General features: G+C 38.9%; 1 protein-coding gene across 1 annotated transcript; it reads right to left on the bottom strand.

Annotated features, from left to right (window-relative positions):
- Positions 1-71: 71 nt before the first annotated feature.
- Positions 72-16,492, bottom strand: LOC112052926 (integrator complex subunit 4). The gene is made up of 16 exons (XM_024092172.2): positions 16,314-16,492; positions 15,730-16,062; positions 15,007-15,255; positions 13,822-13,997; positions 13,143-13,335; positions 11,692-11,866; positions 10,898-11,103; positions 10,061-10,183; positions 8,727-8,862; positions 7,812-7,949; positions 6,459-6,618; positions 5,628-5,774; positions 4,412-4,638; positions 3,207-3,349; positions 2,405-2,624; positions 72-1,554 (listed from the first exon to the last, which is right to left on the bottom strand). The coding sequence occupies exons 1-16, from the start codon at positions 16,365-16,367 to the stop codon at positions 1,355-1,357; spliced, it is 2,880 nt and encodes a 959-aa protein (XP_023947940.1). The 5' UTR covers positions 16,368-16,492; the 3' UTR covers positions 72-1,354.
- Positions 16,493-16,615: the final 123 nt, after the last annotated feature.

The following is a 16,615-nucleotide window of genomic DNA, read 5'->3' as shown; positions in this document are numbered from 1 at the left end:
TGTCGTGTAGAAACTAAACAGTGTCGATTTCATCCTACTCCTAACTGAATCATCACTTACCATCAGGTGAGATTGTAGTCAAGGGCTAACTTGTAGAGAATAAAAAAAGAATACTATATTAACTACTACCTTTCTAGTAAGTTTAAAACAACTCTCTGCAGGCTATAAACAATAACCATTTTTAATAGAATAGCCAGTTATTCTAGATGCACCGAGCTAAATGCAACTATGATAATATTATTTATTTTATCTTAAAGGTTTCAATGGACAATGTAGATGTCAGAAACATTATTTTAGTAGTGAAACTGTCACAATTTTTCTATTGTACAGTATAGCGTCACGATTTTTTTAACTTTCTATTATACAGTATAGCGTATAATACAAGTACAGTAACATAGTTGGGTTTTAAATAGTTGTTTATTACACTTAACAGAGATCAGAAACATATCTTTTATCGACTGTACTTTAGGCAAACAAACTTTTTTTAGCAGTAACACTAGTGTCGTGTGCAATGAATTAATCTATTAAGAATTCTCCATTACTTGTAACGCAGGCTGGTCTTAAATTTATTGTATACACTTAACAGACGTCACAAACACATTATTTTAGAGACAGCACTGGCACACTATACATCTCTTGTAAGTTTAAAATCCATCTCAAGTATTGTTCTCTCATTCAAGTATCTTCTATACACCGCGCTTGATGTACCACAGTAGTGAAACAATGTTTGTTATTTGAAACTATCAACAGACGGCGTTCTTAGGGAACATTGAAACAATCCCTTTTTGTACACTTCAAGAACCTATTACAATACAGTTATGTCTAAGACTCACAGATGGCGCTGTTATTTTATTTTTGAAAGAAGTTTTACTTCAGTTGTGTAGTCTAAAACACACTCGTTTTTTTTATTATTTTAGCGACCGCACTGTACACAAACACATCTTTTATTCAAGTATCGTCCTTGGCTTTCTGCATTTTGCGCTGCATGTGCTTCAGCAGTATTTCCTATATGCCGCGCTTGATGGGCTTGGGTGCCACGGTGACGCGCACGAGGCGGCACATCTCCGCCAGATACACGGATATATCCACAGTAGTGAAACAAAATTTGTTACTTTAAACTACCGATAGATGGCGTTCTTAGGAAACTTTGAAACAATCCCTTTTTGTACACTTCAAGAACCTATTGCAATACAGTTATGTCTAAGACTCACAGATGGCGCTTGTATTTTATTTTTGAAAGAAGTTTTTCTTTAGTTCTGTGGTCTAAAGCACACTGTTCACAAACACATTCTCTTATTCAAGTATCGTCCTTGGCTTTCTGCATCTTGCGCTGCATGTGCTTCAGCAGTATCTCCTATATGCCGCGCTTGATGGGCTTGGGCGCCACGGTGACGCGCACGGGGCGGCACAGCTCCACCAGCGGCGCTGCGTCCCGCCCGCCCGCCTCCTCCACCGCCAGACACACGGAGATGTCCACGCCGCACGGCTCCGTCCACACGCCGTGCGAGATCAGCACCTTTGTTAGTAGCCGCACGTCCTGAGTGCCGTCGTCATCTGGAACAAGGTCTTCAGTTAGAGACGTTTGTATTAAAAAAAATTGTACAGCAAAATTGTGGCCTTTCCAACATAATAATAATAATAAATCTTTATTTATCAAAACTTCATATCACAAATTAGGTTGAAGCCCTGCCTCCTGTACCAGTTATTACTGAGTTACAGGAGGCAGTGTCTTCCTATTTTCAATGCTACAGTAGGTTGATAAACAATTTACAATTTAAGTTATAAAAACAATAAACCAAAACAGGAGTGTGTGTGTATGTGGGTGTGTGTGTGTGTGTTTAACATAAGTTTCCTGTCATCTATAATTTGAATCATTGTTAGTAAGCGAACTTTCTGAATAAAGTCATCCAGAACAATGCGTTCAGTGAAAGGTTATGACATAAAAAGTCTAGACCTGTGCGAGTCGGACTGGTTCACTGAGGGTTTTCACTTTTCCATACGAATTTATAGGTACTTTATGTTCTTTAAATAATTTATTTTCTTTAATGTAATTTGATTGATTGAGAGTGTCCAAATATAGGTTTATCTACAGATTGAACAATCGTGTATCTTTTTTCAAGGTAAGTTGGAAATTTCTATTATTACTTTGACAGACTGTAGACTTGAATTTTAATTTTAGTTCGACACCACGTTTAAAATCCGTCTAACAAGACCCAAAATCTCAGAAAGGTCTTGTGGCCAACCATGGCCTACCCGACTTTGCAGATATACGGGCCGAATAAGTGGGAGGGCGATACTTGCTCTTCGCTTGTTCACGAGCCGGCTTCTTGACATCCAACAAATTCTTTAACTTCGTCCTTGTCCCAATATTCCCTTTCTCAGTCAGACGGACAGTAAGACTTACTAGTATTTGTGTGATCCAGCGGACGCAAGTGGTCCCTCGGGGGCACTAACGCGTGCACGCATGTGTCCGGGTACGCGACGCGCACGCGCAGCGCGGAGGGGTCCTTCACCCGGACCACCTCGGCCTCCAGCGCCACGCCGGTGATGAGTCCCGCGCAGAACCGCAGCACGGTGTCGTTGTCTGTGGCCGGCTCTATTATACTCGCTGAGCACATTCTGATCTGTAATCACATAATTATTAACCACTTCGTAATATGTTCCATTAAAAGGCTCAAACTCACTCAGCGGGCGATGGAGCGAGCTGGAGATGCCTGGGGTTTCTCTGCGTGATCGAATCAGAAATGAGGAGATCCGCAGACAAACTAAATTCACTGACATAGCTCAGCGAGTCGTGAAGTTGAAGTGACGTAGAGGTCACAAGGTGTTAGAATGGCCACCCCGCACCGGAAAGCGCAGTGTTGGTCGACCCCCCACTAGGTGGACATAACACATCAAGCGGGTTGCCCAGCCGCTAGATGCTGGCGGCTCGAGACTGTTTTGTTTGGAAATCCATGCAAGAGGCTTATTTCCAGTAGTGGACGTTCATCGGCTGATAATGATGATGACGATGAGGAATACTCGAAAAATACACAAGACTGAAGTAGAAATTGATGATGAAATGAAGGATTTCTTACAAAAATAAAAAATATGAGCAACAGGCATAACTGCATCGCAAAAGGTAGGTAGGTAGTATACAAAAAGGGATTGTTTTAAAGTTCTCTAAGAACGCCATCTATCGGCAGTTTAAAATAACAGTATCTCACCTTCAGGTTGGGCTTGGGTATGACGGGCAGCGGCGCGCACAGCAGCAGCGGCTGCACGGCGCGCGCCAGCGCCGACGGCTTGTGCTCCGCGCTCTGCGACAGCTGCTGGAACACGGCTATCGTGAACGGGTCCGGCTCCACTCCTGCGGACAGAGACACCAAATAAGCCCCGGTAGCCAAGTGGCAAACGCTTTGAAAACTAGAAATGTATGGGAAAGACAGATCTTGATCACGTGGCCTGTCGATAGCAAATGTAATAATTTGGGTATCGATGATAGCTATAGCGATTGCGATTGCGAACTTCGTTCTATCCGGGTGTCCCTTGTCCATAATAGGGATGATGACTAGGTTTGAATATATTGATTTTTATGATACATTAGGGTAAATAAGGTCAATGTTAGTAATACATAAAAAACAAAGATTGACTGGATATTTGCAAAATAAATAAGATTATAAAATTTCAAAATATATTAACATTTTGTGTATGTGACATTTTTCAATATTTGAACTATAAACATAAAAGCACAAATAACAAAGATATTAGTAATTTTGTATGACCGCCCATACTAATCTAACGATCATTATAGACCTACGACGTCATTAAATCGTCGTACCATTCCCGTTTTTCAGGGATCCGCGGCAGCGCCGCAAATCTGACCCTTTAAATCCCTGTAGCTCCGAAAGTAATGATCGCAGATACCCTGTTCCTTTTACAAAATTGCTTTACTATTAGCATACTCCTAATATACAATTTAAAAAACTGTCATCATCCCTATTATTAGGTACTCAAAAGGAGATGGTTCATTTCAGGTATTCAGGGATCACTCTTGTACCCCGTATCATTAAAATTTAAAAAATACAAGGATTTTATTAAAATTTATTAAAGTGAATAAATCTAACTAATTAAAAAGAAATAAATAAAAAAAAACCCAAGTTTTTGAGTTATATCAAGATAGCGCCCATAGAGCAACTATGACATGACAATTGACAGCAAACGCCAAATCGATTACTGTAATGTTGCAATTCTTGGGAGATAATGAATATTATTTCGTAAGAGTCAAAGTAAATCCGTAGATTTGTATAATCAAAAATAGTTGAAAAAAATATCTTCTTTTATTTTCGCTAGGGTACAGTGACTGGACCTGGGATCCATACAATTTTGGACCATCTCCTTTCAGCATAAGTTATTAGGTACTCAAAATTACCCGCAGAGGCCAGTATCCGGTCCAACAATTCAGCGTGGTGGGTCAACGCTGCAGCGGCGGACAAGGCCGCGGCGCCGCTGGCAGTGTTGCCAGTGTTGCCAGTGCCGGTGCTGGCCGCCGCCGCGTTCTCCACGGCAGCAATGAGCCGCGCCGCCGAAACTCGCAGCGCGAGTTGCCACACGCAAGCGTTCTCTTGCTCCGTTACACCGCTGAATTGGTACTGTAGCCTGATAGATAAAATCCATTCATCATCATTGACGGCCTCCGTGGCGCATTGCTATGCGCGATGGATCGATCTTAGGTTCGATCCCTGGCTGGGCCGATATAGGTTTTCTTAATTGGTCCAGGTTTGGCTGGTGGGTGACTAGTTACCACCCTATCGGCAGACGTACCGCCAAGCGATTTAGCGTTCCGGTACAATGTCGTGTAGAAACCGAAAGGGGTGTGGATTTTCATCCTCCTCCTAACAAGTTGGCCTGCTTCATCTTAGATTGCATCAACACTTACCATCAGCTGAGATTGTAGTCAAGGGCTTACTTGTAAAGAATAAAAAAAACATCATTAGCAACCCATATTCGGCTCACTGTAGAGAACGAGTTTCCTTTCAGAATGAGAGGGGTTAGGCCTTAGTCCACCACGCTGGCCCAATGTGGATTTGCAGACTTAACACACGTAGAGAATTAAGAAAATACTCAGATTTTTTTTTCTCTTGTTTCTTGGTCTATCGGAGATCAGTCTCTGGACCATAATCCGATCAAATGACTTTTTAGTATGTCAAAAATGTGTAAAATTCTCAGATAAGTAAATTTCCTCACGACGTTTTTCTTTCACCGTTTTGAGACACGTGATATTTAATTTCTTAAAATGTACATAACTGCATGCCCCGGACCGGATTCCAACCGACGCCCTACAAATCGAAGGCAGGCAATCATATCCACTGCTATTACGTACCTATCACAAAATCCATTAAGAATGCAATATTGTTAAGTGTACGGGTGGTTCACACAATATTCACTTTTCATATTATTATAAAAAAGAAAGTATTTATATGAAGTTGTTCCTACACACATCGGTCACAAGTCCGGATATCTGCTCGGAGTTTTCTCTGCCACACGATGGACCCAGCAACCGCACTATGAATCCATGGAATGCTAAGATATTCATATCTTTTGTCGTACTGCTGTACTCATTATAATGCTAGTACAACGTATGCTACCTGAGGCAGTCGGTGGTGAGCTGCTGCAGCGCATGCGACGGGGGACCACGCGCCGCTGTGAGCGCCGTGTGCAGCGCGAGCACGCAGCGCGCGAACAGAGCCGTGAAATTGGCGGCCCCTGACACCAGCGGCTCCATCTCCGACAGCCTGAGACAGACATTTCACTTTTACACGACGTCTTTGACTTATTAGATATGGACCTGACTTTTACCCCTCTGCGTATAAGATCAACGATCTAACGCGCTTTTTAAAATTTTTTTCTATAGAATAGATGTTTTCGTCGCGTAAATAGCTCCCTGATAATGCCAGTTTGTGCAGTTGAATGGATAAAAGATGGAGTTTCATTTGTAAGTACCTATTAAGTTTCATTTGTAAGTATACTTACGAAATATTGTTTTTACGAAACGAATATTCGTAAAAACAATATCTTAAAAAGAACCGAGTCTTTAGCCAAATAGCAAAACTTGGTATGACAAGTGACAAGATCACGCCAATATTTTTTTTTAAATATATCCAACTGACAGACGTCATAAAGTCATTAATAGCTTTCAGAAGACAGAGAAGTAAACAGACAAATAGACTGCTTTGCGTCGTCGCCTGAACGATGCGTCACAGTACACAATGTATAAGTTACTTGTTGAGCTGCTCCTCGGCCGACTGCAGCATCTTGAGCCGCACGGTGGTGGACAGCGTGACGTTGTCGATGTGCTGCAGCACCGTGTCGAAGAAGCGCCGCACCGCGCTGTCGTCTATGGTCGCCTCGCTCTTCTCGCCGCGGGACTGCTTGGCGTCGCCCGAACGACGCGTCACAGTACACAATGTATAAGTTACTTGTTGAGCTGCTCCTCGGCCGACTGCAGCATCTTGAGCCGCACGGTGGTGGACAGCGTGACGTTGTCGATGTGCTGCAGCACCGTGTCGAAGAAGCGCCGCACCGCGCTGTCGTCTATGGTCGCCTCGCTCTTCTCGCCGCGGGACTGCTTGGCGTCGCCTGAACGATGCGTTAGAATACCAAAAATAAATATTAAATAATTGATGCGTGTTTTCTATAAAATACTCTTACGGCCTTATCACACAACGGATGCAAAGCGGAGCGGATGCGTGGCGGATTCGCAACGTTTCCGGCGCGGTTTTGTAGCGGATTGACGACTAACAGTAGTACATTCAGTAACAAAATAAATTCTGACGAGGAAACACTGCTGTTTTATTTATTTAAAAAAAAAACAGATTTCTGGCTAAAAACTATTGTTTATATTATTTGTATTTTTCTTTCCAAACCAACAAATTTTTCGTCGACTAGTTAATATTTTTAGTTAAATAAAATGATGGGCCTAAGATATGAAAGATCCGAAGTTTTTTCCCGTTTTGATCCGAATTTTGCCTACGATTTCGATTACTCGATCGTTCATCGTACAAGATTTAAATCGTACGTCTGGCAACACTGGGAGGGACTGGAGTTTTTACGAGACAGTACAATATTGTGCGTCGGCAACTTATCCGCTCCGCTTTGAATACGCTCGCAATCCGCTATTGTGATAGCTCTGTTATTGTACATTCACTCGCCCGCTCACTTATAGGACAAATACTCATGTCATTAATTTTGCAGGTAAAATGCGTCAGCGATTTACTTCGTGACAAAAGGTCGATATCATCGAGGTCGAATCTGAAAGAGAAAGATCGATTTTGCCGCTATTTCTCGCATCGAGATATATCAATGAAGTTTGCTAGGTCTACTGGTGAGTTTGACTAACAATTACATAATCAATTTATTTTACATTGAAGTTCTATTAATGCATATAATTGAAGTTCTATTAATACATAAAATAATTTTTAGCTCAGTACAAAAGGGATACCTCTTAAATGTTATTTTTATCTTTAGTTTATACTGTGATTTTTATGTTTATTTTATTTTAGTTTAATTCTGGTCATAATGTAATTGTGTGATAGATCCATATCTATATTTATAAACGCAAATCTAAATCAGTTTTTTCCCTAATTAACCTATTTATTATTATTTTAATGTATCTATTCGAGTACTAAATTACGCATGTTGAGGTAACCTATAAGTGGGTCTATATGTAAAACTCAATTTTGATTGTCATAAGCTGTTGGTACCCTATAAAAATAAATAAAATAAAAATAGATGAATAAAAAAAATAAAAAAAAATACAACCCATCGCTCACCTATAGGCAGGTGCGGCACCAAATGCGGCATAGTGTCGCGCAGATACGTGTAGTGTTTGACGGTGTGCTCCTCGAACAGCGGCAGCATGGTCGTGCAGTGCTGAGCGGCGTTCAGTACGAGGATCAACACGCACATATCTACATTATATGAGTCAAGGAAGTTTTTTTAAGCACTTAATATTGCCAACTTGTAAATTTAGTGGAACTTTCCGCTACAATATGTCGAGATGGACGTTATAGTATGGTTGGTATTAAACTATTAACATTAATTATTGATAATATTAATAGAATATCAATAAATAGGAGATATTTGTCCTTGTATTTGTTTGTTGAAAAAGTGATTATTAAGAAAAAAGGAGGGTATTTGATGTCTCGAGCCCGTGAACGCCGTCACGCTGTTAGTCGTGTTAGTGATTTTCTGCGATAGTGTTTTGCGTCGTAATATTGATCATAAATTGTTTAGTGTAGGTATGGAGAATGTGTCCAGCAGAGGAAGTGAGATAATGCATTCTAAAGGGATCCCTTAAACCTACACCCCAAGGTCACAAGTCCTGGGACATTGCTTAAGGTGTTTCCTTTACCACAAAATGATAGTATGATCAATGTCGCTGCTATCCTTTACATCATAAGGAGTCTGCCGACCTGCACTGGTTGATGGGCTACTGTCACATTGGAACAGTTTTGAATCTTAGCTCTAATGGTACAGGTATCAATCCTATAATGGTACAGAGGCCTGACCCTCATGATAATCAAACTTATGAACAAATTTTTTTTTTTGGATTGTTACTTATTTGGAATTGTAGATGTTTTTAGTACCATGTCACTTTTTAGCCTGTTTAGTGGCCCTGTCTGTAACGTCTGTAAGTAAGTCTGTTTAGTTATTATTTTTTTTTAATGCCAAATTTAAAAGGATACAAGATGGATCTTCCACGTCCGGCTCGGGCATGTCAAAGAACGGATGCACGGCGAGGAAGCGCGTGGTCAACGGCAGCACTAGCGTCGCGTGCTTGCTGCCCATCCGTTGCACGCACCGGAACGTTGACCTTTTGTCCTGCAACAAGTTCATGACATTTTGCTGACATTAACCGTCTTCAACAAAGGAGGAGGATCTCAATTCAACGCGTTATGTTTTTTGTTAATGACTTTCATTTGCTCACCAATTTTGAAAATTCTTTTTTTGTGTGAAAGAGTATACTTCCAGATTGAAACAGTTGTGCAATAGTGCCCCTAGATGGCGATGTTTCAATTCCTTATAAATTCGCGTTTACGTTGGCGCGATCGTCACTGTATGAAAACATTGAAAACTCCCACTAGGCACTCTGAAATATGTCTTAGACGTCAGGTCCATATTTATGTTAAAAAGATAATTATTTTTAGACACAACACAAGCAGTGTCGACGTTAGATAGACTCTCAGACTAATTACATAAGGACCTGCCTCGCTACATTAGTTTAGTTACATTTATGTCAAAGTATGTGATCAACGATCTAATGCGATTATAAAAACTGTCTTTAAGAAATACCGCCCTGTGTCTATCAATATAAATTACCTCTTATGTCTGTAATTACACCGGCAACCCTTAAGAACAGAACACTGCTATGAAAAAATATGGCTGCAGAAAACGCCTGAGATACCTCACCTAGTTTAAGGGCCAAGATACTGTTGTAATAATAATTTCTTATTTTTTTCTTGTTGGTATTGTAAGCAAAAAGCTTTGTCAATCAAAATAATGGGGATGATGACTAGGTTTGAATAAATTGATTTTTATGATACATTCGGGTAAGTAAGATCAATGTTAACTAATTTATACAAAAAAACCAAAGAATGTTTGGATATTTGCAAACTAAATAAGATTATTAAAATTTCAAAATCTATCAATTTTTTTTATCGTAATTAGATAAAAATACATAGCTTTAGCTTCCTTACATTAAATGTGACATTTTTCAATACATGAACTATAAACATAAACGCACAAATAACAAAGATATTAGTGATGTATGTTTGAACGCCCATACAAATCTAACGATCAGCGAGCCAACGACGTCACTAGTTCGTGCCATTTTGTATGGGGCGTTTTTCAGGGATCCGCGGCAGCACCGCAAATCTGACCCTTTAAATCCCTGTAGCTCCGAAAGTAATGATCGCAGATACCCTGTTCATTTTACAAAATTGCTTTACTATTAGCGTACTCTTAATTTATATACAATTTAAAAAACTGTCATCATCCCTATTGCTGTGGATGTTTTTACCTGTGGATATCGCTTGAGATTCTCTAGTATTTTGTCGACGCACATTTCGAGGCATGTCTTGGAGGCGACCGTGCACGAACCCAGCATTCTGTGTAGACCTTCTCTGACGTCCATCGAATAGTCCTGAGGAGAATTTACTCATATATATTGAAATCATGTAACAATCTGCAACTCATGTGACTAATCCATAAAGCTTCACCACACCTAGATTCATATTACTTCACACGATGCAAAACCAATTGTACTCATTGGGGTATTAGTTGGTATTTTTCCAAAATTTAAAGGGATTAATTTCCGACAGGGATTATTTAATTTCATACTTATTTAAAAAAATAATACTTTTTCTACATAAAACGTACTCGACTATATTTCGACAAAATTAGGAAAATTGGCTTGTAGTTATACCTATAGATAATAATATATAACATAATTATATTAGAGGCACTTAAATCAGTTCGAAAGTATACATGCTTAAAGGTGCACGAAGTTGAAGGCGTCCGCAATTTCGATAAAAGAAATACCTTGATATATTTGACGGCCTCCGTGGCGCAGTGGTATGCGCTGGGTCGATTGAGGTTTTCTTAATTGTTCCAGGTCTGGCTAGTGGGAGGCTTCGGCCCTGGCTAGTTACTACCCTACCGACAAAGACATGCCGCCAAGCGGTTAAGCGGTACGATGTCGTGTAGCCGAAAGGAGTGTGGATTTCATCCTACTCCTAACCTAACAAGTTAGCCCGCTTCCATCTTATACTGCATCCTCACTTATCATCAGGTGAGATTGTATAGTCAAGGGCTAATTTGTAGAGTATAAAAAAAAGTAAAATACACCTGTTCTAACCTCCAAAGCTCCCAAAATGATTTCCAACTGGTCCTCCCTGAGCACGATGTGGTGCGATATCCGCGTGAGGCTGTCGATGGCGCGCAGGCGGACATCCTCGATCTCGTCGTTGAACATGTCCACGAGGAAGTCCAGGGACGTGGTCGCGAACACCGAGTTCTCCATAGACAACTGGCATACCGCCTCTACAGCGGCCGTTCGAACCTCTGGAATTAAAACTCTCAATAAATTTTCTTGTAACATAAAGAATTATTTCTATTTTATCACTGACAAGTTAAAGCTTAACCCTTCATCCTCACTTAATGTCAGTTCTTATGTAGTCAATGTACCAATATTCAGTCCACACTACCATTTTTAGATGCCCTCTAAAACAGACAGCCCAAAATTGGTAAAATTGGACCTCACCAATGGATAAAACAGTCACCAATTCTTGTCGAGTGCAAGATTAACCTCCTTTCTTGATGAGTACTGTTTACCAACAAACATATTAAAAATGAGGGTATAAATCACTAGTCATTTCACACCTAATAATAATTACAAATTAACTTGTTCTTAAATTAGGTAATGAAAATAGATGTGATTAATAAGCTTAGAACAATTAGATATGGTTGATATATTTTATATAACATTTTATAAACAAACAATACATAATTTAAAATAAATAAGTCATGAAATGACATACGTTTTCTACCTTCATTTGTAATTTCTTTGTTGATAAACAGTACTCATCAAGAGAGGCTGTAGTATATGCTACTGCATCATTATTCTGCACTTTCCGACATGTGCCGTCTCACCCATGAACTCGTCCTCGAGCCCGTGCACGAAGGCGCCGGCCGCGCCGCCGGGCAGCAGCTGCACGTCGGCCTGCTCGATGAGCTGGCCGGGCGCGTCGTCCGCCCAGCGCCGCCCGCTCGCCCACGCGCCCGACCGCACCAGCTCCGCTCCGCGCTCGTGCGCCGTACGCTTTTTCTGCATTCAGCAAAATTATATAGTTTATTCCAAAGATTCAACATATTAGTACATTATTTTCAAACATAGCAGTAATATTGTGATTGGAACCATCCCATTAAGTTTGCAGTATTACTACTGTAACTTGTGACGGGCGGCCCCGCTCTTCCATAATATATAGTAGACTAATACATTTGATATAAATAATCATTAATACTAAATTACTAATAATATACAAAAGTGCATGTGTTTGTGTTTGTGAGTGGTTTGTGTGTGTTGTGTTTGAGTGGTGTGTGTGAGTATGTGTACATGAGCATGCGAGTTTGTGGAAGTTTTTATATTCCGATTTATGCTACACTTGATGCAAAAGGTTTTCGGCTTGATCATAGTTAAGTTTAAGTAACCAATCTGTAAGAATTTTTTTGCAGTTATGTGAATTTAAAGAGGCGATGTTTAATTTTTTGTTAACTATATTTTAGAGGTATATACATCATTATCAACCCTATTCGGCTCACTGCTGAGCTCAGGTCTCCTCTCAGAATGCGAGGGGTTAGGCCAATAGACCACCATGCTTGCCCAATGCGGATTGGCAGACTTCACGCACGCAGCGAATTTAGAAAATTCTTTGGTATGCAGGTTTCCTCACGATGTTTTTCCTTCACCGTTTGAGACACGTGATATTTAATTACTTAAAATGCGCACAACTGAAAAGTTGGAGGTGCATGCCCCAGTGTATATAACTATATGGGCTATCACAAAATTGACATTCCATAACTAAAACTAACCATTTTGTAGATTGGCATGACGAAGTTTTCGTCATATTATTACTAGTTCATTGATCTTAAAATTGAAATTGAAATGAAGGGAGTATGAAATGGAACACTGGTTAGCGTGCCGTTATCCATCAAAAGATATTCAATTCAATTATTCTTCATGGCTTTCATTTGTGCCCACTGGGCACAGTTTATCGCAAGTGTCGCGTAGATGGAGAAAGCTTAAAAGAGATCGTTTGGTGTGTAAAAGAGAATGTGACGAATTTCATATTAATTTTGACTTATTTTTCAAATCACCCAGAACCATCTGACAACTTGTCAGAGGACCGCAAGGTCTGCAAAAACGGCACGCGTCATGCCTACAGCACCGAATATGTAATCGCCTAAGCCTGTTTTCTTTACAGAATCCACATTTGTTCTCCTTTTCGAGCGAATGTGACAGATGCTATGAATGCCTCCTCAGTATACAGATCTTAAATTAGATAAGCTTAAACATACTCCCTAGATATGTTAATGAATCTTACCTTCATATTACTCATAAGTTGTTTATCTAGTGTTTGCAACAGGAATCTATCGGACACTCCTCGCGTAGTTCCAAGCAAGGAGCAGGACAGCGCGCGTACTTGCATATACAAGTCGTTGACGGCCGAACAGATGCGAATGAACGCGTCATCCACTAATCTTATTGTTGTTTCGCCATCTTGTAATGTCACTGAGCTGTGGAGAGATATAATCTTGAATATCCGGCTCGAAGGACCGAAAATATAGCACTATTTATCGCAATTATATTGCCTAGAAATTCTTGTGAAAGATTTCTTCTTTTTTGCTGTATATCTGTTACATTTCATGGCTAAACCACAATGGATGATTTTTGGTGTACTATTTAAGGTAGATAAATTGTAACTGAGAGTAAAATAAAGACTGTGGTGCAACAGAGGTTGAAAGTATATCAGTAAATTCCTTACTTTCAAGTTATATTTATGAAAATTGGTGCATAAATTATTAGATAAATAAAAAATACAATGTGATTCTAGAATTTTCGAAATTCTACCCTCAAATGGTTAAAAGAGGATGAAAAGTTGTTTAAAAATACAAATCAGCCATTTTTCATGTTATATTTAACAAAAATTGTATATTTTTAATACAAATGCATAATATTATTTTGGTTACTAATTTTTATTTTTTAAAAATAGATAAACTTACTTTTCTGGATATTTATTGCCTAACAGCCACACAAGTTTGAGTGCCACCTCCCTCACTATCTCATAATCATCTGACAGAGCTGCACATACAGGGTCATATAGATCAAAGCTAATTGTCAAACCACGCTCATGTAATGTAAGCAGTGATTGAAAAGCTTCACAGCGCACCCTTGCATCCTGAAAAATCACAAAAGCTATACATTTTAGTAGTATTAATGCTAATAGTGACTAAACTCAATCAGGAAGGTACAACTCTATCTATGATACTCAACAACATATCTCGTTAAGAGAAAAATACTTTCAACAAATTGTGATGCAATCGAAAATTTCACTCTTTCATTGAATTGGGATAAAAGAGATAGAGCGATTAAATTGATCCATCGCTATTGGTCTTATTGGTTGAATAATATATCATTTTGTATTCATGTGACACACATTGCCCACTGATGATGCTCCCATGTGAAAAAGAATTAAAAGTTGCATTATTTTAGTAAATTTCAGCATTTTTTTATAAATGGTATAATAAAATAGTCATATTAAAGTTAAAAATACTTATTTTTTTTATTGTTGAGAAAGAATACAATAAAGAACTTAAGCTAACTTATCCTAATAATTATACAAATCATGCCCACATGGAATGGTGACAAAAATACTGACTGCATTTCCGCTAGAGTTAATTAATAATATTGTTACTAGTGGACGCCTGTGACCTTCAAATATTATTATATTATATTATATTATATTTAATAATTTATTAAATACTGTATATCACAAATCCCACAAGAACTGTGATTTTTCCAGCATAAACATCAGACAAATTGGTTTGCAAGCCGCAGCATAAAGGAGAAACAAACATACTTACATACACACAAACTTTTGCCTTTATGATATTAGTGTTTCATAATATTAGTGTCTAATATACACTAATATATGTGTGTATTATATTTATATGTTGCTTAAAGACGTTGGCCTCTCTAGAAGTGCAGCTAGTTCTATATTAGAACGAGTATCCAAAGCTGCTCTAATAGGATCTTACCAAATTTGGCTAGGCAGGGAGAATAACACGAGCAAAGAAAGGGGGGTGTTGATCGATTTTCAAGGAATTCCTTAACTCTATATCCCGTAGTCACAAGTTCACCCTCATGGTGCATCCATGGAATGCTAAGAAATTCGTCCAGACTCTTACCTCTGCATTACTGTAATCTCCAAGCAATTTGACAATAGCATCAGATTCTGCCGTCATTTCCATGGTCCTGTCAGGTTCAGGGCATATGGGGTATAATTCACTCATTAGCTGCAAACAGCGGCATTTCACTTGATGGCTAGTGTCTTTCAAGTTGTCTCGTGCCACATTCACTAGCCGCATCATTAGGATTTTGTCCTCACTTAGTTTATTGCCTAACTTCGACAATGTTGCTACACCTTGAGCTATTACCTGAAATTATTTACACTTTTGTTTCATGGTGGTGTAAAATACAAGTAACTAAAATAAATTACAATATTGTGTTTTGTGAGTGTGCAGAAACATCTTTTGTGCGAAAGATTTTTTATTTTATAATTCATCACTATTGTGCAATCAGCTGCAACAGCTTTAAGCAAATTTTTTGAGGGTACTTAATGGCCAAAGACTTGATCACCATAATCTTATAAGCAGACAAAAATTCTGTCACCGATAGCTTTCTTGCGATTGGTTGGCAACTGTCTGTGAGAAGCTGGACTGTGTCCATTAGTGATATAAACATGGCTAAAACTCATCTTGTAATTTGCCTGACTAATTTTGAATCTATACAGGGCCCCTTAATCATAGGCCTTCAGCCCCTCTAACACGCACCCCCCAACAAAAATTTATAAATATTCCTGCTGTAAGTTGCAAGATTCTAAAATTAAATTTTATTTAAAAAACACATACCTTATGTGAAGTTTCATTCTTAATCAAATGTATAGTTTCATCTATCAAATTGTTGAGGTTAGCTCCAGGGCACTCTAGTCCAATGTCAGAAAACAACCACAATATTTTCACCCTTACAACAGATTCTTCCTCGGACTGGAAGTGTTCGGAGAGCTTTTTGATTGCCTCCTCAACATCTGACTCTTGAAACTGAAGGCAGTCTGAGATACGGAGTAGTAGCTGTAAAGCTTCATCACTTGATTTGCACTTTTCCAGCAAACCCACAAACGCTGCTGCTGAACTACCTATGAGTGGCTTTTTGACTAAGTGCAGCTTCTTTGACGCTGGACCATCCTGATAAATGTGTTTAATTTTAGCTATAAGTTTCATTTTAAAAACATCTTTCATTCATAGGTTACATTTTCAATAATTGCTAAATCATATTGGAGAAAGTTTGTGATCGAAGATGCATATAAATGGCAGAAAATCTTGCCCTGAATAGTTTTTATTGATTAGACGAGTTAAAATTAGTAATAAACCGGCAAAAAGTTATTGGTTATGCTTTGGAACAACAACTTTGCAAAGTCTGTTATCAAAATGCCTACCTGGAATGATTTATTGTATTCAGCCAAAGCTCGTTTTTTAAGAACTGCTGCCATTGTATTTGATTGAAAAATCAACAAACAATTTATGAAAACTGCAAGATAATTTATTTATAATGAAAATTTTACAATTACAAATATTATGCGTAGTCGCGTAAGCACGGACGTCAAATTCAAAAAACAAAAGTCAAAACAATCTCCATAGAGTAAAAATGAAAATCCTTGCAACGCTGCTTGGAGTAATAATCTTTGTTTGCAACTCTCCCGTAAACATAAGCCAAAGACTGTAATATATATAGAAGAGT

This window comes from Bicyclus anynana, chromosome 4 (assembly GCF_947172395.1).
Source record: "Bicyclus anynana chromosome 4, ilBicAnyn1.1, whole genome shotgun sequence".
NCBI classification, from domain to species: domain Eukaryota; kingdom Metazoa; phylum Arthropoda; class Insecta; order Lepidoptera; family Nymphalidae; genus Bicyclus; species Bicyclus anynana.
This window is presented reverse-complemented; position numbering and strand designations above follow the sequence as displayed.